At 35.0% G+C, this 25,598-nt stretch overlaps 1 protein-coding gene across 1 annotated transcript in view; it reads right to left on the bottom strand.

Moving 5' to 3' along the window:
- DPH6 (diphthamine biosynthesis 6) overlaps positions 1-16,246 on the bottom strand; it is a 228,137-nt gene extending 211,891 nt beyond the window's left edge. The window contains exons 1-3 of the mRNA XM_026664539.2: positions 16,097-16,246; positions 12,281-12,375; positions 9,768-9,961 (exon numbers count right to left, since the gene is read on the bottom strand). Of these exons, the coding sequence (XP_026520324.1) occupies positions 9,768-9,961; positions 12,281-12,375; positions 16,097-16,119 (312 nt within the window). The 5' untranslated portion in view covers positions 16,120-16,246. The remainder of the gene's footprint in view (positions 1-9,767; positions 9,962-12,280; positions 12,376-16,096) is intronic.
- Between the last annotated feature and the right edge of the window lie 9,352 nt (positions 16,247-25,598).

Genomic DNA, 25,598 nt, shown 5'->3' with positions numbered 1-25,598 from the left:
ATTCATCAAGCAAGGCCACATTAGAATAATCTGGCAGTGGAAAATTAAGAAAATCTGGCAATTGGAGTCTTAGGACTGATTAGGAAAAGAAATCAAGGTTTCCCAGTCGTCTTTCGTCACTAGTTTTCCTTTCTATGCTTATTTAGAAGAAACACAACAGGTTGCAATCCCACATAACCAAGAGGGACAAATTCCCATAGAGTATTTACATAAAATTTCATATTTCTCCCAATTAGCAGCTACTTTTTCTGCAAGGGAGGGGGAGGAACAGGAGCTGTTTATTAATAACTTTAGAAAGACAAATGCAACACTTGGAAAAGTATTCCCATGGAAAATGATTCCTATTAAATTTATTTCCAAGTAAGATTAAATGTATCCTTATTATACTTTTGGAAAATGATGCAAAACCACTTAATCTAAATAAAGCATCCAACTAAGAATATAGCAACCATCTTTTAGCCTCTTTCAATTCCTTCCCAGAGTCATTCTTCCTTTCTCCTGCCCCCATTTTTATTACTGTTTCTGGTTTCTTAGTTCAAGGGATAACTAACTTTAGATGAGTCTGCTGGGTCTGTCCAATTCATTCAAACCAAGGTACTTTGCAACCTGTAAAAGCAAAAAGTACCTCTTTTCAAGTAATTAAAGCAATGGCATCTCTTTACATGTTTGCAAATTGCTTCAAAGACTATTTCTGTGACCTTCTTATTTAGGCACTCACACAGTCACTTTATCAAAGGAAGCTGGAGAAAACTGTTTTCAGGGTCTACTTCTTCCATCTTAAGAGGTAACCTATTTCTGACTATTGTTTTTCTGAAAGGTCCCCCAGAATCCCTGATCCATTACTAAATGCAGTGGCACATAGAATGATAGAAAACAACTAGTGTACCAGTTTGTATTAGCTGAACCTGCTGTAAATTTAAAGCTGTAACAAGAAGTCCTTGACGCATGATCACAATGAAGGTCAAATTTCTGTTGCTAAATGAGACATTTATTAAATGAATTTTGCCCCATTTTACAACCTTTCCTGCCACAGTTGTTAAGTGAATCACTGGAGATGTTAAGCTAGCAACACGGAATCCAGCTTCCCCATTGACTTTGCTTGTCAGAAGGTCACGAAAGGTGATCCAATGACTTCGGGACATTGCAACCATCATAAATATGAGTCAATTGTCAAGCATCTGAATTTTGATCACATGACAATGGGGATGGTTATAAGTGTGAAAAACAGCCATAACTCACTTTTTTCAGTGCTGTTGTAACTTCAAACAATCACTAAAAGAATGATTGTAAGTCAAGGACTACCTGTAATTAGTTGCATTCTTCCCATTTGTACCACGTTATCATCCTTATCATCACAAGAAACAGGCAACATGAATCTAGCCTACACTATCAATTCAAAACAATATGGTAAATTACAAAACACTGTGGGTACAATAGTCTCATGCATCAGAAGAACCCCTGGTTGAATAACACTGAAATAATATGAGGAATAATAATAGAATCACTGAAACAATATATGAGGAATAGTTCCAGTGCTGCTATTCATATAACACATAAAAAGGGCAATGAGTTTCATCTTCTGCTTGGAGGGGGGAAAGAAATCCTCTGCAAAATATATACTATACAATTTATTTATTGAGTTTGCTTGTGAGGATTGTTATACACTATAATTTAATATATACAGCAATTTAATCTCTAGGATAGCCACACTAAAGATTGGGCTGTTATTTATTCCAGTAAATGTTTTATATTTTTTATCAGTCTCAATTGGCTAATAACAAGTTCACCAAGTGTATGTATCCACCTCTGTAGTAAAGCCAATGCTGAGTAGGTAGTTTAAAGTAAAGTCCTCAATCCAAGTCCATCCAAATGGGCTGGATTTCAACACCTGAAACTTCTAGTGAGGACCAGCTGGAAATGACTACTCCACTATTCAAAGGATCAATCTACTTGCCCAAAAACTATACATATTTCCACAAATTACAGTCACACTGAACATAATGAATGAACAGAGACATAAAGGATTCAAATAAATTATTACTATTCAGTAGAAGTTCATTGTAATAACAAGAGACTAAGGAGAAAAACACAATACTAGTGGAAATGTAAATGTGCCAAGTGGAAAATGTGAATGGATCTATAGTAGAGAAAACATCTTTTAAAAGTTCTATGTTTTAAAAGATAATATGCTTATAATAATATATAAGCAGGTAGATAATGGGTAGCAAAGTAAGATATTAGCACACACATTTTGACTCTATGTATCTCTTGCTCCATGTAATTGGGCAAAGGAATAAACCATGTTTCACATTAATACAACAAATATCATCTCCCTTTAGTCTCTGCTACAGTTAAAAATGTAAATTATAAACTATGTTCCTCTTCAAAACATATCACCACACAACAATTAATACATTATTAATAAACATGTTTCATAAGACTTCCACATTTACACATTTTGGACCCATTTTTGGAACTATAGAATTAATGGCACAAACCACCAATTTGTTCCCGATCTACTACACAACTGAAGATGTTATTCCTATAATACAATACCAAACTGCTTTAAGCATTATATCTAAAACAAATCAGGAGATTAAATTAACAGTTTTTCCATTAGGAGCACTGCACCAGAATATTATCTCAGATGTGTATGCCAAATAGTACCTACAGAAGTGGTATTCTGCAGGTTCTGTCCAGTTCTGGAGAACCGGTAGTGGAAATTTTGAGTAGTTCAGAGAACTGGCAAATACCATTTTTACCTGGAGATTTTATAGTATCCTTCCCCTGCCACGCCCATGAAGCCATGCCCACAGAACTGGTAGTAAAAAAAATTGAATCCCGGCCTCCAGTTTGAAGTCTCTTCGGCGACAGACAGAAATCCATGATCGTGCGCGGTTTTGGTCTGGGCTCGCTGCTGGAGCGCCCCGAGCCGGCTGGTTTCGGGGCTAAGCCACCCCGTAGAGATGGTGAAGAGGGGGGAGACTGCCAGCAGGGTTGAGGAGAGCCGCATCTCTCCTCCTCAGCTGGCCATTACTCTCTTTCCCGAAGGCGGTTGCAGCGGTGGTCAGAAATGGCCACCTCAAAGAAGAACTCGACCAGAAAAGAATGTGCAGGAGGAAGATAAGAAGTGAAAATTTTGGCTGACCGGGTTAAATTGTAAAAGCAACAACTAAGGTACCCTGGAATTTAAACTTACAAAAAAATAACATTGCTCCCAAAGAAGAGTCGGAAGCAGCGAAGGAAAGTGAGAAGGGAAAGGTTTGGTTTTTTTTTCTTTTCTTCTCTCCTTCCCTATACTGACAACTAAGAGACTTAAATAAGAAATCGGAAAAATCCGCTTTGACATCAACAGGCAATTAAGCTGAAAATAAAACAAAATGTCAAAGGGATAATAAAGATTTCTGGACACTAAATTTTTTTTTTTTTATAAGCAGGAAGGGAGAGAAAAAGAATAAAGGCAGGATCTGGAAGAGGGAGGAGACTGCCTGGAATTAAAAAGAATCTACAGTAAAATTTCAACAAGACTTCTAAAAGATACATTTTAACTGAAACTTTGTAACTATACAGTAACCCCAGGAAGAGAAAGTGAAAAAAAGAGCAAAAAGAAACAGCTTGCATGTATTTGCATTATTTGGTGATCTTTGGATTCTTGGTTATTATATTTGAATGACTAAAATTAATCGGGTGGTTGTTTAAAAATTTATACAATGGCACTACTTCTGGATGAATTGGAAATGGAACTTAAAAAGTACAAAGAAGATGCACAAGAAGGGAAGGGTTCTTTTGGCTTCATTTTTCAATTCTTAGAAATGGAGATTTGGAACTATGAGAAACAACAAGAAACGTCTGCAAAACAAGAAGACTGGGACAAAGAAGAAGCCATCTTTAATGAACAAGTAATTCTATGTGGGGAAGAAAAAGGAAAGGGAGGGAAAGAGAATGGAGAATTTAAAACTTAAAAACACAACCAAAGAAAAGAAAAATAATTCAAAAAATAAGTATAATACTGGAAAGCAACAGAAGAGGGGAATACAGAAGAGAGAAATAGAGGTAGAGAGACAAGGGGGTAAAAAGGGGAGAGAGAAGAAGAGAGGGAAGAAGGAAAGGAAAAGAAGTTACAAAGGACCGGAACAAGATATAGAGAAACAGGACCTATTTAGAGATAATGGGTGAAAATCTAATTGAAAAAGGATTCTGTAAAGGTACATAAGATTGTATTGTTATATTAGTAATAGAAATAACTTTAGAAAATTGGAAACAATGTATGATTAAAATGAGGGATAAAATAGTTAGTGTAATTTAGTGAAATGTTGTTAATAAAATAAGTGAAATAAAATAAATGAGAAAATTGAATTAGGAAGGAATGGGAACATTTTAATTAGTTAATGTTTTATAAAATATAAGTGAAGGGGGGGGAATTAATTATGGAAAGCTTATAATCGTTCCCATAGAAGTATGATATTTAATTGAAAAGTAATGTTAAAGAAGTTAAGATTTTAATGAATATTAATATTAATGATGGAATTGAATTGGAATGGAATGTGTTGTTTTAATTACATACATTTATATTTTTTTCTTTTTTTAAGAATATAGTGTGTATTTTAAGAATGTACCAAGCAGAATCCGAATGGAAGCTATGGTATTATATTGAATGTTATAACTTTAGGGTATATACTGAAGCCTAAATAAGAGTCAAATGGATAAACTTAAAAGATATAAAGGCGTCATACTCCAATCAGTAACTACAGCAGAAATTTTGTTTAATGAGAAAAGATAATAGATAATTGAAACAGGACAGACAAAAAATATAAATATAATTATTTGAATTGAGATGAGATAATTAAAATAAAATTGAGAAAATTAAAAGAGGGGAGAAGCTATGCAGAAAATGTAAAACAGTAATAAGATATGGAATAGAACATAAAAATGAGCATGAAGTTGAATTTGTGTCTGTACGAAGAAATGTAACCCGGGATTACGCTACTTTCAAAAAAGATGTTTTATTTGTATTTTTTTTTCTTTGTGAAAACTCAAATAAAATTTACAAAAAAAAAAAAAATTGAATCCCACCACTGAGTACCTATTATATTTTCTAGCATTATTTAATCTAACAGAATTAAGCAAATGATTCAGCTATTAAAACAAGACTAACAATCATAATACATGCACTGTATTTTAGATGTATAATTAAGTTATTATGTTGTTCTTATATTACAACAAACCATTTTTATTAATGATCAAATTAATGGACGTGCTATGTTTTGAGAAAAATGGAAGGAAGATTAAAGTACACAAAAATCAAGTGTGCATTTTCTCCTAACTGTATGCTTTGTATCTATAATGTATGCATACTGTGAAGATATGCTCTGGTCAGCATCCTATCTCAGTGCATTTTAACCCATCTTTTGAATATTTGTATTCGTAGAGTTTGCCCCACTTGGTTGTAGGATCATTTCATTTTGCACTGAGTTTCAGTTCAGGGAGTAAAGTTACCAAGATGTAATGGCTTCTCAACAGCCCAATGTTAATTATGTATTATGACAAGGTATGACTGGTCCAAGGTCACGAATCTGCCTTCTATGCCAAAAGTTTCCCTGTTCCTAGTGTAGGGGTGTCAAACTGGCGGCACATGTAGGCCACACCCACCCCAGCTCTGCAAAGGCAAAAAACCTCATGATACGTCACAATGTCACATGTCACGATCGAGTTTGACACCTGTGTCCTAGTGCAACACCTTAACTATTATACTATACTAGCTATGTTGTTAAATATTTATGGATGGATGGATGGATGGATGAGCAAGAGGGAGTTTTTGCAGTCAAACTATTCAAACCTTTCCCAAATTATCCACTACTAAGCAGGGGTGTCAAACTTGCAGCGTCACAGCAGTCACATGATATATCAGGACTTTTTTTCCCCTTCACTAACCAGGCATGGGGGTGGCCAGCACGTGACACATCTGGAACACCGGCTGGGAGTTTGATAGCCCTGCTTTACTGTATTTTTCAGCACCAAGTAAGAGCACATTTTTTTCAGTAGTATTTTTCAACAGAGTTTAGTATTTTGTGGCTCTGGAAAATTTACTGACTTTACAGATGCTGTAAAGTTATTGTTTTTATTATGTCTAAAGTAGTTTTACTACACTTTGGAACTTTTAATGAACACTGATTTAGACTTTATTTAAATAAATTAAGGTTTCAAACTTTGCAAAGTTCCTTTACCAATTTTTTTTAAAGTCAAATGGCAAAACACCTTACTCTGAATTATACCCGGATTTCCATTAGTAACTTTTCATATTTGATTATTAAATGTCCAGTATAAGTCAAAATGACTCTTAGAATTTTATAAGAATCCAAAGACTGAAACGATTTTGTTTCAACTCCTTCAACTTCCAATTCAAAAGAATTACATTTTGAGCAACAACTGCAAATTTATAACACACTGCAATAATTATTTCCCAAATATGAATACAAAAAAATTATTGCTTCAGACCAATTTCTGCAGTTTGTTGGTATTTTCCAGAGGGGTATAACATCAGTTCTCATAATCCCCAATCAGCAGAACCAAAACTAACGCAGATCAGTGTACCGAGAAAAAGAGGAGTAAGTTTAGCATTTGTTTCTATTTTGTTAACAAGCCCAAAAAAATTATCAAAAACTGCTATTTTAAAATATTACCTTATCTGTTTAAAATTAAACATTTGAAGTCACCTACATTAGCAGCTTAATGTTGTATTGCTATTAGTAAAGCTACTGATATCTCATTCCAACATGGGAAAACACATGGAGGATACCTGTATGACTAAACATTTGAAGGAAAAGCCTAATGACTGACAGTGAAACTTACTGAAAAAGTTTGTACATCGTTGTATATGATAATATGGTTTTGTTTGGCAATGATGTTTTGGGAATGTATAGGTTATAATGCATAAACCCAGCCAACTTTGGTTTGTTTAGCAAACTGTGTTAAAAACATAGCTTTACACAATGTGTGAACCCCTCAGCTGGCTTATCTTTATTAAAGGTTTGTAACCAAATGCTGGATGACTTATTTCTCAGAGAAAGGGAATAGTCTGGGAGGCTATTTGAATACACTGTACTCACATCTAGATCATCAATTCTTAAGTGTAAGTACCTGGCCATAGGGAAAAATTAGTCTTTCTTTTCTTTCTTTCTTTCTTTCTTTCTTTTTTTTCCCTTTCTTTCTCTCCCTCCCTTCGTTTCCTTTCGCTTTCCCTTTCTCTTTCCTAATCCCAAACTCCTATTCTTGTTCTTATAAAGTACCCAATAATGTATTGAGGTAGGCAAGTTTTCAAGTGCAATTATAGAAGTGTTTTAAATGACTTCATTTGTAAAAGCATGGTTATTGAATGTCTTTCATAAATGCAATTGATTCCATATATTTATATCTTTGAATTTTCTTTCAGTGAAATTAATATCTACTTAGAAAAAATACATCACTTATTTAGTCCAAGACAACTTGATAACATCTCTTTCAACTATAGTTATAAATATCATACACAAACTTCCAAAGCAGAAGTTGTCAAGATTTAACATTAGCATTAATTTATGTCATAACTGACTGTTATTCTCCAGATAATAGCAATGTATTCAGTCCTTGCTGTCTGGAAGAAAATGAAAAGCAAGTTTGTCCTACTATTAATCATTTAATTTAATTGATCAATAATACATTTCCTTTCCTCCCTCTCCTACTTCAGCCAAAAATAATCTTCTAGCATGGAAAAAGTTAGAACAATTCTCTAAGAACTACATTGTGTATTAGAATCAAGTCTAATGGTACCACACATTTTGAAACCCTATTCCTTAAACAATAAGCAAACTGCTTTAAATGTTAAGACAACAAGAAGAAAACTTTTCAAGAGAGGGCTGACACTATGCAACGGCACTGGGGCTCATTTCAAATAAAATATTTCTTAAAAAGCTAAAATAATGCAGGTTTTCACTGCACAAGCATGGACATCCTGCAAGATTTCAGGGCTTTGGGGGAGGGGGTGATTAATTTATTTAATTTTGGATTCTGTCACTCCACTAAAAATAAGTGAGCTGACGTCCTAACTGGTGCCAACCCCTACCTCATATTATTACTGCAACTTTTTCATGCCTTTGGGAATGAAATAGTTTGAGCTATTCTCCATCATGAAAGTTAAAAGACAATGCTTTCAAACAGAACTCAGATCTGCATTCTTCGCCACAGTTTCCAAAGCGTTCACACTCAGGTAATCATTTCTATACCTATTACTTCCTTTCATGAAAAAGTGGTTGTTGTCTTACACAAATGTTTCACTGTTGGTCTATGTGACCTGATAAGAATATGAACATATGTTGCATGTTACATTAAAAATACTGTAATTTAACTTCCTTTCCATAAAGTTTCTCCATTACTTATATGCTTATTAAGGATCCTCTGATAAATGCGAAGATAAAGCTGGAACAATCTTGAAGCCAATGCTTTAGAGAAAGCAAACTTGTTCTCGGCTGAAATCAATTTCTCAGAACCTCTATGGAACCAATACCACTGGGATCAGTACATTGATCCTCATTATGCATTGTGTTGCTATTTTTGCAGTGATAGATTGTACACTTAATTTAGCAAGCAGCCAAGAAAGAGATTCAGAATAAAAGGGAGAAAAAAATAAAGATGCCTAAGTTTGTTTCATCTATGAGTTTTCTTCCACTGCACATATAGGATACCACATATAGCATAAAATCTTTTGTTTTGTGTGTAATATTTAGCTAATGCTTTAGTCTGTTTATTACAGCAGAATTTAAATGCCTACACTGCATTCATAGGAGGCTCACAATTTCCAATACATTATCTCAATCATTCTCCTACCAAACCAGAGGGAAACAAAATAATCTATGAGCATAAGATATCAGGTATCCAAGTCAGAAATGTTTAAATTTGGAATGAACAACCTTCTGGTGGCCTCATTTTTCCACCTACATTTCTGTTCAAAGCAATGGTCCATTTCCTTGAATCAGTATGCATGCTAAAAATATTCTGCTGAGATCCATAACTGATCTCTCTGTAGTTGGGTGTCTGTTAAACACACCATTGTTCTAAAAAGGAAATCCAAGTTTAGAAACAACATAAGAATTATTATATTCATAGTTATTGTTGAAAATCTTCTAAGTATAATTTCTCTATTAGAACAAAAACAATAAGCATCCTATTTGAAATTCATCCACCAACTTTCAGACCAATAGTCACGATTGTCTCATCTATTCCAGGAGGGATGTTTATATGAGAAATCAGCCACAAATACAGAACCTGCTATCCTGGTAATTCAGTATATCCATGATGATGCTTTAAACAAATAATACAATGTGAATAATAAATTATATTCTTTTTTATTTTCCTTTAAAATTCATGGGCTGTTAACATAGAAACTACAGTGGGCCCAACAGTTAAGTACACAAAAATACAAAACATAAATTGGGCACAAGAAAAAATAATCAGCAGTGTAAAATCTGGAACATATTGGATCACCATACCATTCTGATGTATTCCTTAGTATAAATTAATAAATAAATAGTATAATAGTATAATATTTAAGCTGAAATGGGAAGCAATAATATTTAATCTGAAGCAGGAAGCAACAATAAAGAGCAGAACAAGCTATAAATTAAGGCTTCTTCTTCCAAGTTTATTCTTTTTTGGAAACTGAGAATAGATGACTATAGGCCTGATGTATATAGGTTTAATCCTAATGTTTTAAAATAAGAAATTGCCATACAAAATACCTTGACAAGTTTCAGAAGCTGATAAAGATCTTCCACCTCATCACCCTCACATTTTGTGTAGATGCTGCCTGTGTTAACACTGGTACCCTTAATTGTGTGACGGTAGAGAGGCAAGCCCATTGCTTCAGCATATAATTCTATAGCTTGATGGCCCACTGTTTGATACATGTAACTGTCCAGTTCATCGAATCCTTCTGAAAGGCAAACAGAGCATTTCTACATTATCAAGTGTACATTTAAGAACATTACTCCAAATATATCTTAAACACGGTTTACAGCACTCCTTTTTTAAAACTCCCTTTATACAATAGAAATATCTTCTACCCCAATTTCATTTCAATTATTCCCAAATGCAAAACACAGAATAATACTGAAAACATCCCAAGCATGTTAAAAATGAATAAACGTTATCAACTATGGTCACAGCTTCCCTGTGCATGGAAATTATTTTTTTTAACATGCACTAACAAAAATTCAGTCTTGTATTAGGAGCTCAGGATGTCATCATTCATTCATTCGTTCCTTCCTTCCTTCTAAAAAAATCACTGACCTTTGTAAAAGTCATAATGATATAAGTGCAGAAACAATCTTATGATTTAAAAAAAAACTGTAATTAAAAAAAATCTTAGAAGTTAATAGTTTCTGCTTGCTGCTGTTCTGACCCACTGAATGGGACAACCTGTCACAAAGGCCAAAACCCTGTGATAAAGACCAGCAAGTTCATCGCTTGTACTATAGTTTGCCATAATAAGAATCATGAAACATTAAGAACTGCCCTTGAAGTTTTATTGCCTGTCTACTTGATGGATCTAAAAGACAGCAACTATCATTTCTATCATTGTACAAGCTTTTTCTGAATCTTTCTGGCTGAAAGATATAAATGCTTTTAAGACTGAAATAATACTAAACAAACTGTTATAATAAGTTATCCTGGGCACATCCTAAATTGGGGGAAGACAACCTTATGGTATTCTATAAATTATGGGTTGGAAGGAGTTTCCTTCATACCACCACTAGTGCAAAAAAATTATTCAAGCCACTTCAGACTTTTGGTAAGAGAGTAGGAGATTGAGAAACAGGATAATCAATGAATTATTATTCTTCACCAGTAGGAAGGAGCACCTGTAAAGTTGATCCATCAGTAAAAGTATCACAAGTTTTCAACATTACCATGGATCCAAACCACTAAATCAGGGGTCTCCAATGGAAGGATTCAAACATTTTTACTACCGGTTCATGGCTTGGTGGGTGTGGCATGGCATGGCTTGGTGGGTGTGGCTTGGTGGGCATGGCAGGGGAAGGATACTGCAAAATCTCCATTCCTACCCCACTCCAGGGGAAGGATACTGAAAAATCTCCATTCTCTCCCCACTCCTGGGGGAAGGTTACCACCGGTTCTCCGAACTACTCGAAATTTCTGCTACCGGTTCTCCAGAACTGGTCAGAACCTGCTGAATCCCACCTCTTGTCTCCAGACCTAGAAACTTTAAGACCTGTGGACTTCAACTCCCAGAACTCTTCAGCTACCATGCTGGCTGGGGAGTTCTGGGAGCTGAAGACCACAAGTCTTAAAGTTGCCAAGTTTGGAGATCCCTGCTTAAAACTATATTACCGTAATATTTCCATTTGATTAACCACATTTTTCACCTGTTCTCTAGGTGCACATACATCTTGATAAAAGATAAACATGTTTTCCTGAGCAAACATGTACTGTATAGATACAGAGTTCTGATCAAAATATTGTTGGATTTATGGCACATATCAAAAACCCAAAGTAACCTAACCAGCTTTAATGTCCAAGAAGACTAGAACTCAGTGTCTCCAGTTTCTAATTCAATAATTTAACCATTACACAAAACGGGTTCTAAATTGTTATAAATATATTATCAATTTGGAGGGATATGTTCAAATTCTTACAAATCATACATTTGTATGAAGTATAAATACAAAATAATCTTAAATATTGGCAATGTTTTATTTCAAAAGATCACAAAAAAAAACCTCTAAATCAACTCCTAATTTAATATTTATGTAATTTACTGCAACTCCCAATGCTATAATAAATCAAAGTTTATGGCATCTCATGCACAATAACCCTTAAAATAATCATGTAGCTTAAATGGCAACACTGGTGTTTCTGGTGAAGATTGATATTTAAAACAAATGTAACTCGGAGAACTGCAGTACATTATCCCAGATTATCTCCTATAAACAACTTAGCTGGGACACAAGTCTTACCCAGAGCAATTCTTTCCACAAAAACTTACCTTTTTACCTCAAAATACTGTGTATACATACTCCAAAGAAAATATAGAATTTGGAATACTTTTTACAGTGTAATTATGAGCTACACAGACATAATTTGACTTAGTATAAAGTAATTTCCCATGCTCCTATAAAGCACTCTTAACAAGTTCATACATTTTCCACTTTTGTTTGACAAATGAAATGATAAAACATTGGCTCTAGATGAAGAGTTCAAAGGTTTTTAAGAGAAAATATAGAATTCTTACCTTTGTCTTCATTAGGCCTTAAATTGGCTAAGGCAACAATCTGATGACCAGCAGCAACACAATGCATCATATTGTAAGTGCTGTCTTTTCCACCACTAGAAGAAAAAAAAGTTTGTGTTATCTGATAATTAAACAAACTTTTCAATAAGAACTCTCTTGAAGTAAAGTTTATATTTATCTCAAAATGGCAGTGAAATTATTTACACTTAAAAATATCAGTGCTTTTCAAATAATCAGTATATTTTCAGGTTTTTTTTCAGGTGAGTCACTAACTATGTTTATGTATATTTTTTAGCTGAATGACCTATACCTTAAATTCAAATATTTGAAGCAATAGCTTCATTCTCTTTGTCACCAAAGTTTCTTATCTATGTTATTATTTTTCACATGTAAGTGAGAAATGAAATTACTATTTACACAATTTTATTGTGGACAATAAATTTTATTTAGGAAACTAGTAGAAAAAACAACCTGATTTTCTAATATACCTATTTAGGCCAAATCATAACTATCTCCATCTACAAAACAGATTTCATATCTACCATATCTAGCAGGTTAGGAAAACGAATAATTTATCAGAGAAAGTAAGAGTACAGTAAGTGCTGAAATTCATTTAATCATCTTGACTGTATTAAAAAGCACCATTCCACTTGAATGCAAATATTAAAAACAAATGCACAGCCAGAAAAATTTCCACAACTAAACATCAAGCTTTAAAAGAGTTATTGTTAACTCTTCAATGTCAGTGACTTTTCACAAGCTGAAACTAGAATGCAAATTAATGTTGTGTGGGTGCAAGACATCCATCAGAAACAATTTAGTTACCAAGGATATCAGACAGAATGAAAGGCACTATATTCCAGACTATTTGTGAGGCACAAATGTTTGATTCTTCACAATTGCCTCATTTTGAAAAATGCTCAGCATTTCTCAAAGTATGACCGCTGTTTAAAAAAAGTAAGCATACTTAAATTTGAAAAGTAAAATGAGAAGACTACAGAATTATAACTAAATTATTTTTCCCCACAAAATTTTTATAGAATACAACATACATTGCCTCAGGGAGTTCTGAACAGAACACTAAATTAATCCAAGTGAACATTAGATAATTTGTTACATTTTAGGTAGCACCTGCAGGCTTCAACAATGAAATATTCTATTATTACCTTTTATTGTATACTTTTCACATATAGTTCAAATATGTTCAAAAAGCATATTTGCGGAAGAGCAGGATGCAAATAATATGAAGGCATTTGTGTATTGGGTGGATGCCATAATATCAATGGGCAGGTGTCCTTGAACAACAATGAGTGCATCTATGGAAAAGGGCACAGATTGGACTTCTCCTACCCCATTTTTGAAGGAAATGCATCTTCAACTCTCAAGCAGATTAGAAACAGAGACAAACTGGTATCTACTGACCACCATGAGTCAGAGTAAAGCTAGGCAATAAAAAGGACACCATTCCACAGGGTGGCTTTATCTGTTTGCTCCATCTACAAATTGAAATCCATTTGCCCAATAAATGCATAGAACTTTTAAAAAGTGAATGGTTGGATGGGCCGGGGGAAGAGAGTGACTTTATCAAGACAGGAGTCCAATCCAAGCTTTGCTCTGTCCAAAAACCATAATTATAATAATTCACTTGTTCATAATTTTGTTTAACACAATTCAGAACGTAACTGGCTAATTAAACACTACTTTCTAAGGAACAGACTGACTTCAAGTAATGTTTTTTGCATCTTAAAAAAAAACTATAGTCCTTCCAAAGACTTCACAAGGAGATCCATAGTCCTTAGAAAATTTCTAATTCAACCATTTAGTAATTGTCCATAAGCTTGATGTCTTTTATTGTGAATGATTTGTTGTTTTTATATAATTACTCATGACTTAGAATAGGGGTGTCAAACTGGCAGCTTGAGGGCTGGATGCCCACTCCAGCTCCGCAAAAGCAAAAAAAGTTACCATATGTCACGTGATGTCACTTGACACAACCAAGTTTTACACTAGTGACTTATTAGAACTGCCCTTTAGATTACAGCTCTAAGCTTGACACCAGACATTGATATACTCATGGAAAATTCAGCAAATGTAAAATCATATGAAATAAAATTGCTAGTAAAACTTTTAATAGTACTAAGTTGATTAGTATACAAAAAATCTTTCTGCAAACCTCAAACCAGTTCTTGTAATAGAATATACCCAGTAACGCACACATTGTTAATATGATAATTTGAGAAGAAAGAACAATTACTTGGAAAGTAACACATCATATTTACAAGTGGCCATTTCATCAGATCATAAATCTGTGTATGCCACACACTATTCACATTCTTTAAATGTGAACTGGTGAAGCCATTCTATCAAAACTGAAGCAAGAGGAAATGGAAAATGCTAAAAAAATGTCTAGTTATAGCAAGCTCTCCTCCCATAACATTATTTATTGCAGCAGGCTGTTGTTAGACTTATTTAATCTCAAGAATAGCTGCTGATTTTTCCCTTTTCCTTTTTATATAATTCATTATTATGCCTTTGATTCACTACAATTTATAGAGAATAAACTTCCAAATGATTTGTAGCAATTCAAAACATTTTCAAACTATGTGTTTACCTACAGCAAATCTAATGTTTCCAAGGTGGAAAAAGTTTGAAGTAAAATTAAGAGTATTCCTATCACCAAAATAATTTAATATGTGGATTACTAGGCCAAGCTTGTGTGTTAAGACCCTCTGTTCTTTAATTGTACATCTATGTTTGTATTACATACTGAACCACAAAATAGCCAGCCATGTTTTAGCTGGCACAGCTAAAACACAACCTCATCCCATTCAGTTAATTCACAGCTGAATATGCCATGCTGTATATATTTAATGGACTAATTCAATGTATTATGTTTTAATTCACCAAGGAATGCACTATGTGACTGTACCCTGAGTACTGTATATAATTCTTAAGTGCCATCCCAGATATCATTCTGAAAACTTTACAGGTAGTTCTCAACCTACGACCACAATTGAGCCCAACATTTATAAGAAATTTGTTAAGTGACTTTTACCACATTTTACTACTTTTCGTGCCACAGTTGTTAGTGAATTACTGCAGTTGTTAAATTGGTAACCTGGTTGTTACAGTATAAGTGAAACTAGTTTCTCCATTGACTTGCACATAACTCCTGAACACTGCAACCGTCATAACTATGAGTCAGTTGTCAAGCATCCAAATGTAAATCCTGTGACCAGAGATGCTGCAACGGTAATAAGTATGAAAAATGGTCATAAGTCACTATTTTCAGTGCCATTGTAGCTGTGAATGGTCACTAAAAGAACTGTTGTAAGTCGAGGACTATCTGTATATCAGTTTAGATTTAATAGTATTATAGCAGTATATCAGACAGCCATCAACAGAGAATTGTTATGGATACTCATAAAAAGAAAAATCTTAAAACACTTCCAAAATGTCACCATGCAGGCATGCTCCAGAATGCACCCTGAAGTTCGAGTTCTGCAACAGGACATAAATTGTCCTTTAAATGTTTAGTTGTAATACAACTAGTATTTTACATGCTTCCCGAGTTTGATGAGACAGAATACCCATAACTTCTGAAATGCATTTAAAAGGGAAGCACCTGTCTTTCATAAAATCTATCACACTACTGATTGCACGCGGAGAAGGGAGGAGGGGAGAAGAAGCATCTTGGGCTAATTGTCACTTGCATCATTTTGATGACATAATAAGAGTCTAGCATTTCCAAGACACCGGCAAACGCAACTATTATTCTGCTCCGGACAGCTTCCCAGCGCTAAGCAATTATTTTACCTGATTAAAGCCACCACTTTCATCCTAGGACAGGTGGAGAAAAACAGCCAGGAAAAGAACACAGACTAAGCCAGAAGCTCCAGCCACGCACACCTACCACCTCTCCAACCCACGTGCCACCCCGGCTGATACTGCTTGAGGTTCCTTCCTTTCCCAGAAAGCCCCATCTTCTGGAGTCTGTCTTCGAAAGTGCCTGAACAACAAACGACTGCGGGGGGAGGGAAGGAACTAGCGCGGCCGCCTGCTTTCTACTGAAGGCTTTTTCGCCCCATCTTTGGATCTTTGGAGTGAATTTAACAGCGGATTAGGGGAGGAAAAAAAAGAATAAAAATACAGGCGATTTGTTTGACAACTAAGAAATGGCAATACGGGGGCTTTGCATTAAGGGCAAAACTTGATGTATTTGTTGTTTGGTTTGTTTCTGGATTTTAATAGGTTTCCGTGCGGTAAAACTTAAGCGTGTTTACTTTTTTTCCCTGCTTTTAATGCTAGCCAGGACCCGGATTCAGAGGGGAGCTAAGATAGATTTTTATTTTCTCCGTCGTCGTTGAATGGCTAGTTTGCGGATGGGGATCGAAGAACATTAAAACCGGACTTGAACGGAATACTAGTACTGTGTTTTTCCTCTTTTTTATTATTATTTCCAAACCATTGGGAACTTGAACTGGAATTGCGTCAAAGAACTTGGAACTATTTATTCCAATCCTATATTTAGAGCAGGGTAATTCTCTGAAAACAGACCAGCGTTCAAGTTCAGCAAAAGAAGAGCCGAAAATAGCCTGGAGACGATTCAGAACTGCAGAGCAACACACAATTCAGAATAGAATCCTCCAATGCATTTCTATTCGAGAGGCAGCCTGGCAGCTCCATGGGCACTTGACTGGTCTATCCCCCTCCTTTTCCCTCTAACCAAGAGATCCAGAATGGAGGGTGTGCAGTCTGTCCTATTCTACCCAACGATCTCCCTCGAGGCACAAATGACCAGCCTTAAATCATCCTACTTCAGACCCATTATGCAAAGACTGGTTTTTTGGGAGAAGGCTAGAAAGATGGAAGGAAAAAGAGACCAGCAGCAAGATAGATAGATTCTATTATGGTGAGATGAGAGCACTGTTGGGACACCTGAAAAACTAGTTTAGGGACAGATCATCCTACTGAAAATCTATCTATGTGGTTGTGAAGAGTCAAACACAACTTGATGGTCTAATCAATAAGTCTATCCTGTATTTCCTAGGGTATATCTCCCACCCAGATATAACTAGGGGAGATCATCAAGCTATACATGGGCACAGCCTATGTGTCTATATTAATCAAACATATTCTTTCTCTTCACACACACACAGGGCATTTCAGCCCCACTAGATAGAATTAAAAAATCTGCAGAAAGACTATCTTTTGGAGTAATAACTATAATAACAGAATCTTACAAGGCTGAATCTCACAAACCTTAAAAACATCCTTGCAATTCAGGGAGGCACCTGCCTAAATATCTTGTTTTGCTGAACTTTTTTTAAAAAAAGCATTTAGCCCATTTTGTCTAAATAATGGTTTCTGCATATTTGCTCCCAGGTCATCTTCCTTACTTTCTACAGGACAACGCATATAGTCTGAGTAGACACATGCACACAGAAAAACAACACACAACCAAACATAACAGGTACAGACTCTAATGGATAGTTAGAAATGCAGAAAGAATAGAAAGAATCAGCCTGGCTTCCATGAAAGACTTATATATTGTGCAGGTCAGGCTGAGAAAATATCTACAGAAACTTCACATCCTGGACATAAACTATTTCAACTCCTCTTCTCAGGAAGCTGCTATAGGGCATTGCATGCCAAAACAACTAGCCATAAGGACAACTAGACGTGTGACATCATTCTGCTGAACACTTAATTCTCACAGCAGTATCTAATATCTATGTACATTTACTCATGTTGTAGCATTATTATCCTTTACTACCCCTCTTGTTGATGATGTTTGTTGTTGTGATGATGATGATGATGATGATGTTGCTTTGCATGTACACTGAGAACTACTGTGCCAGAGACAAATTCCTTGTGGGTCTAATCACACTTGGCCAAATAAAGTATTCTATTCTGTTCTATTACTTTGAATAGATACATGCAAGAAATGTGCATGTGCATAGCACATTTAATTTCTGGGAAGAAAATGCATATACATACACGCCATAACACATTATTTGGTTACACAAATAAAATACAGGTAGCTCTATGGCTCCTTTTGATAAAAAAAAAAAAATTCCAGGAGTCATGCCCTCAATGCTTTCCTTACCTTGAGCCTGTGTAAAAGCACTGAAATTTAAAAGAATACTGTATGTTTGGATAAAATCTCATTGGTTTCAATAAATTGCCTTTGTTATTGATGTTATTCTGGGGACAATTCCCATTTATCCGTTATCTCCAATTTGATGGTGTTTTCTATATTCAAGTATACCTCTGCTCATTTGTAATGCAAGTGGCAGAGATCAAGGTGGGAAAGGTTGCCATATCTATTCACACAAACATTTTCTGGTGGTATATGGATAAAAGCTTTACTTTCTAATTAGCATTGCAGTATTAAAAATATTAAAAATCAGGGATGTCTGCATGAAGAATCAAAAACACGAAATGGCAACTGCACAATAGAATAGAACACAATACAATACAATACAATACTTTATTGGCCAAGTGTGATTGGACACACAAGGAATTTGTCTTGGCGTAAATACTCACAGTATACATAAAAGAAAAGATACATTCATTAAGAATCAAGAATCATAACATACAACACTTAATGATAGTCATAGGGTAGAATCAGCAATCAAATCATACTAGGAAACAGTCAATATAAATAGTAAGGATACAAGCGACAAAGTTACAGTCATACAGTCACAAGTGGGAGGGGATGGGTGATGAGTGATGAGAAGATTAACAGTAATAGTAGTGCAGACTTGTAATAGTTGAACAGTGTTGAGGGAATTATTTGTTTAGCAGAGTGATGGCTTTCGTGAAAAAACTGTTCTTGTGTCTAGTTGTTCTGGTGTGCAATGCTCTATAGCATCGTTTCGAGGGAAGGAGTTGAAATAGTAGAATGTCTTGTTAACTTTATTTGTTCTCCTCCTCCTCCCCCCAAATAAGAAATCTCTGGTGCTAGCATTGAAAACAATAGTAGGAAAATTATATCAGAAAACTGATAGAATAAGGAATACTGTTTGTAAATTATAATTTAGAATATGAATGGGCTTTTCTAAAAATGTATTAGAATTACTGTATAAAGAACAAGATTCCACAAAGTTGTTTTCTGATCCAAGATATATTACAGTCAGGCCATATCCCGTATAGAATAGCATATAGCAGGTGTGTCAAACTCAAGGCCCGTGAGCCACATCTGGCCTGCAAGGTGCTCAAATCTAGCCCACCGGGCTGGCCTGAAAATAGCAAAGGATGAGCCTGCAGTGCCTCTGGCAGCCAAAATTGGCATGGGGATGGCATGTGTGCCCTCCCCATCCCATTTTCAGCCTGGATGTCCTGCAGCACTCTGGTAACCAAATTGGGGCAGGGGGCTTCATGCAACCCCCTTGCCCCGTTTTGGCTGGCAGGGTGCTGCAGGAGGAGTTTGTCCCATCTGCCTCCTCTCCCTTGCCGGCCCGTGGAGGAGAACTACAATGCTGATCCAGCCCTGTATCCAGTTTGACACTCCTGGCATATTGGATTACTCCTGCAGAAACATCACTGTGCCATTAAGCTCACTCTGGTAGTACTGACACTTAATGCAGATTGTTTGGCAGTCTATGGGTAAAACATGATTTATTTTAGTACAATAAGCCAAAGTTTGAAACAATCTTTTAATTTTGGATTACGTAGGTACACATAATGTGCAAATATATTTTTAGAATATTGTCTTGTAATTTTCAAATATAATTTGAATATGCCTATAAGAACAGTGGCATTGTGGCATCAGATTTCTTTTTCAGTTTACACATATTCCTTAAAATTTGTTTCAAAATATTGCATCTGTACGTGGAGGATTTTTTATTGAATGCTCAAAATAGAGGAGTTAATAAATGTTGCAACTTTTCTCCCTTATATCATTTAACTGTGTATTTATTCCAGAAGGAGCTAATAACTGTGTAGGAGGATGTAGTCTTATAAGTGCACAAATTACTATGTAGAATATTTTCCAGATAAGTAAGGATAGGATTATGTGCATTTATTTAATTAAATTAACATATATGAATCCAACAAATAACCAGAAGAGAAGCAAGACAATCTATTTTGAAATAGTGTTCCTGCACTTCTGAGATAAAAATCTAGAACATTTAGAAAAAGAAAAATGACTATTTCTTATGTTAAATGACTATTCCTTATGGTAACTGACTATTCCTTATGGTAACATCACAAACTTCAGACAAATGTTTTTCTAGAACATTCCAAAAGTGATACTTGAGAAGGAATTATTTTCTTGTAGCCAGGTAGTTTATGGGATTAAACCAAAGCACTCAAAATATAGTCTCCAAAAATCATCTCAGTGTCTAGACATGTGCATAAGGAGACAGTATTTTGCAACCTTGCAACCTTGCATGGCCTTCAACTTCCAGAATTTTGCATCAACCATTTCTGAGAGTAGAAATCCATGTGTCTGGAAGCTGCCTCAAGTCATCCTGGGCTGTAATTTTACTGCTGGAATATGCAATATGACTAACTTTTACCAGATATTATTATGGTGGGGCCTAAGTGCAACAAGCCAATAAATTATCTTTTTGTTTCCGTCTTTCGATCCCTATTTTTTTAAAAAAAAACATTCAAGATTCTTCCCATAGTTCTTAGGATTCCTGCAGATAAAGTAAATGATCCAAACTGAATTACCTGTGCTATTGCTGCTTTGAAAAGTGGTACTATAGAACAGTTTTTAATTAAAACACTTTGTCCACTGGACAAAGGGTTCAGATATAAAACGCTTAGTGAAATCTATGGGAATAATCAGGAACACCATAAAGTAGTAATATTCATTTTTAAAACACTTAAATGCAAATAGAATAATTATTCAAGTGAACTCATTCAATTATTTGAAACATGCATGAATGGTTCATGTTTGACATAGCAGACATGTAACAACACAGGTGTAGTTTTGTTCATAATTGTCTATGTCCAGAGACTAATGTTTAACATAGTTATAATATCATGGGACGATTATGATGAGAAACTTGTGAATAAAATTCTTGTGACCCACTTTTTAGTTATTCTAAAAAATAGATTTAAGATACAGGTTTGCACAGATGTGTTACATTCATCAACATTGTCATTTTCAATAAATTGAATGCTGTTTCCTTAGAACTTGTGCTATTAATGTTAATACTCAAAATAGTACTTCATTTAGCCAGCTATTTTCTCTCTCTTTTTAGTTTGGTTACATTCTAATATGCATCTTATTTCAGATTTATTTTTAGCTATAATGCACTTACCATTTTCAGCCTTTTAATAGCACAGTAGAAACCTAAGGCTTGAAACTTAGGCTTGATTTACCATTTATCCTTATAAATATATGATAAAAATGTGGCAGCAACAAAATAAATGGAAAGAATAACAGAAATAATGGCCTAATTCCCTTTAAACAAAGGGCTACATCAGCCCTTTTTGTACTCCAGAGTACCCTAAGATCATGCTGAAATTCAACACTAAACTTTGAATTACAGTGAACAGTTAACAGACAAAATTTCCTATTGATTTTCTGTAGAATGAACAGAAATACTGTATATGCAACAAGCTAGATCTAATAGTGTTAAAAATAACCCCTGAAATCTCATTAATAATTGTTCTCTCCCATTCCAGAAATATTGTGATATTACTTCCACTGCCATCTGTGGCCCTTATTAAAAATGCTCTTCAAGCCATATGAATTTTACCCATCCTTGTCCTAAACCCTAAGTCCGGTATAGCAGTGGACATACTGGTAATCCTTCATGTGCAGTTACAATGGTATGCTGAATTTTTTTTTTACTTACCACCAGTCCTCATATTTATGACCTTCACAGCAGCCCACCAATCACAAGATCAAACTTCATGCACTCAACAACTAGCATCTATTTACAATGGATGCAGCACTCTGAAGTCATGTTGTCACCATTTGCAACTTTCTGGCTAGGTTCCAACAAGGGAAGTCAATTGGAGAAGCCAGATTCACTCAATGACCATTTGATTCGCTTGACAACTGCAATGATTGGCATCATTGTGCCAAGAAATGTCATAAAACTGGACATGACTTACTTAACAACCACCTTGCTTAGCTGGTCCCCATGGTGGTTATAAGTCAATAACTATGTGTACAACTAATGAATTAACTAACTGGGCTGCAGTCAAGCTTAGTAGACGTTCTTTGACTAGAAGTAGCCATAATTCGATCTTCTACTTCTGAGCAGGTATCGGAGTGCTTGGCTTGTTAGTTTCATCTACTTCAAAGTGGTTGCAACAGGTAGGGCAGGCAAGCTCATCACTAGATTTCTGTCCTCCCAATAATAATGTAATAAACATGGAGTTCATTTTTGCAAGTGCCAGGATGAAATCTCTGTTCATAAAATACTTATTATATTGTCAAAACTCCATTGTTGCCTGGATCTTAGCGAAAAGATACTGAAGGGATGACTAGTTTCTGCTGAACCAGTTTAGAATTCTGTTTCTAACCTCTGTCCCCATGTTTGGAGTGAAATCTATTTTACAGTGTTTATGAAAGAGCACAATTTTGCAACTACAGCAAGAATATTGCAGCAAAATAATACAGAAAAATATTATGTATAAGAACCGTATAGTAAAACTAGACACAGATAAAAATATTCAAACACTAAAGAGCAAAATTGTTAGAACAGCTGCTACAAGCAGCTGTCACACAGGAGCTACAATGATGATATACATAATTACATAATTTGCATAATCTGTGATGTCATGTGATGTCACTAACCTTTCTTTGTTCTCCTGTGGATGCCTATAGTCACATATTCAGTGTTTTGTTTTCTGCCATAAAGATCTGAGTTCTCAGGAAGTGATTTTCTGTGGGTGAGATTGGAGAGTGTATATCACAATCCAAAGGGATGGTTTTAGCTTGTTCCCTCTTCCCATTACAGGTTTCCTTCAAAGCTGTCCTTAAAAATGGAAGAATTCAATGTGCAAACAGTAACATAACTAGGATGAGAATGCTATAGTTTCTATAGAGTACAGGAAAGGTATCATTTAATAATTAAATACAGATGGAACAAACATTTTCCCTGCTGTATTGAGATTTATTTGATGTTGCCTATAGTTTTATTTGCTTAGAATACTTGTATGAGAAGCAGTATATCAAATGTTAAATGTTGTAACTATCACTTAAACTCACATTTGTTTAAGAGTTACTGTAAAAAATGAAAAACAAAAGACATAGATGCTGGATCAATTGCAAAGAATCCTGTGGAATCTAGATGAACAAATTAATCTTTGATTTATGATGTTGTGAGAGAAAAATACACACATACATGCAAATATGATTATATTGGGACAGTCTATTTTCATATATAAATGCAGTATGCCAATCAGCTTGTGTGAATATGTATATAAATGCCAGTTCAATAACAATATTTGTAGACAAGTTTTATTAAGGAAAGTAGATGTCCTAATAAAAACTCTACATCTCTGCATATTCTGAGTTCATGGTGAGAGAAAAGAGAATAAGGAATGTAATGTTCTTCTGAGACTGAAGGGAACAGGCTAAGAATATCAGTCTTCCATTAGGTGAAAACAGAATAGAAACGAAGACAAAGGAATCTGTTGACTGCTATCCTTACTATTTGTACCTTTTCCTTACTACTTGTACCCAGTGGTTAACAATTTGGAAAATACCACAATGATTCTGCAGCTGTATCTTCAGCAGTGAAGGCAATCTAAGCATCCCCTCAAGGAAACTCACATCAAACTTTTTGGAGGATACAAATACTTCAGTGTTTAGAAATTGGGTATTTTCTTCATATCAAAGCATTTTGTCAAGTAAAATGTGTGTTTTACTTAAACAGACGAGAAAAGAAATATTTCATATTATAGAAAGAAACATAGTTTGTGCAATACACCAATGCCTTAGCAAATGGACAATCGATTGTTAGCTTAGGACTGATGGGGAAGGGAAGAGAGTGAAAGAAACTCATGAATGCCAAGCAAGGCATTCTATATGAAGGATTCTATATGAAAAAAGTAGCATAAGGACTGGATAATGGTAGCTAGTGAAAATTATGGAAATGAGGTGGATGGACATTTTAAAAAAAGACTATTTCTGGATATGTGCTGCAAAGAGAGATGATTAGATACAGATAGTTTTTGAAAATCTGTATATATTACTATGGAGTTTCTCAATTTCTGTCAAAAGTTTAAATGGACCAGAAAATGTAAAACCTAACTGATACCTCTAGAACTATACTGAACAGAGTTGACACCTTTCTTCCTAAGACATATTGTAATAAGAAGCCTAAATAAATGAATAGCCTGCTCTGGAAACTCCAATGCTGTAGATATTCAATTCAGAATATATTTTGGTAGCTATATACTGTACTCAGTACTAAGTACATGCTAATTATATTTTATTTAGGGTCTCAATTTTCTGCTTTTCTAAACCATCATAGTCATTGCACAAAGCTAACATTCCAATAATGCCCATACTTCCAACCATATCCTGAAGGGGAAGTATATGAGCTGCCACTTAAAGCCTCACCATATGTAGGACCAGGCTTTGGGTTCAGTGGACTTAATAGTGAATACATATTTAATTCTCTGTGTAAAAACATATTTCTTTGGGTCAACAAAATGATCAGATGGCTTAAAATACACCAAGTGGACTCTAAACTTAGAAATTGGGTTTCGATACCCAAATATACTAGGTATAATGTTATGCAAAGGCCACAAAGAATAGTTTTAAAGTCAAAGCAGATAGTTCTCTAAGCAAGTAATGTCTGACTCCATGTTATAGAATTCAGATAAAGGAGACAAACACCACTATCTGTTGTAAAAACACAAACAAAAATGGCTCCTATGTCCATTAAAAGAAAATTATAAGAAAGTTCTGGGTTAATCAATTGTTCTACATCAGAGGTCTCCAAAATTGGTAACTTTAAGACTTGTGGACTTCAACTCCCAGAATTCTCCAGTCAGCTATGCTGGCTGGAGAATTCTGGGAGTTGAAGTCCACAAGTCTTAAAGTTGCCAAGTTTGGGGACCCTTGTTCTATACAAATAAAAAAGACACTGCAAAAGAGAAAGAAGTTGGGGGATTTGTGATTCTCCAGAAGTTGTTGAGTTCAACTTCTATACCAGCCCTGCAGTGGTGAGCTATAGCTACAATTCCAGAACATCTGAAGAACTACAATTCTAAATTCAAGCTTCTGGTATAACTGCTTTTTCTAGACAAAAAATGAATTGTAGAGTCAAGAAGTTAGGACAAATATAAGACATAATGACATGAGAGGCAAGAACAGCCATGTCTGAATTCCCCT

This window comes from Notechis scutatus, chromosome 1 (genome assembly GCF_049901735.1).
Source record: "Notechis scutatus isolate UNSWTSFEM ecotype Mainland chromosome 1, rNotScu1.2, whole genome shotgun sequence".
NCBI lineage: Eukaryota > Metazoa > Chordata > Lepidosauria > Squamata > Elapidae > Notechis > Notechis scutatus.
The sequence above is the reverse complement of the archived record's forward strand: the minus strand, read 5'-3'. Positions and strand labels throughout refer to the sequence as shown.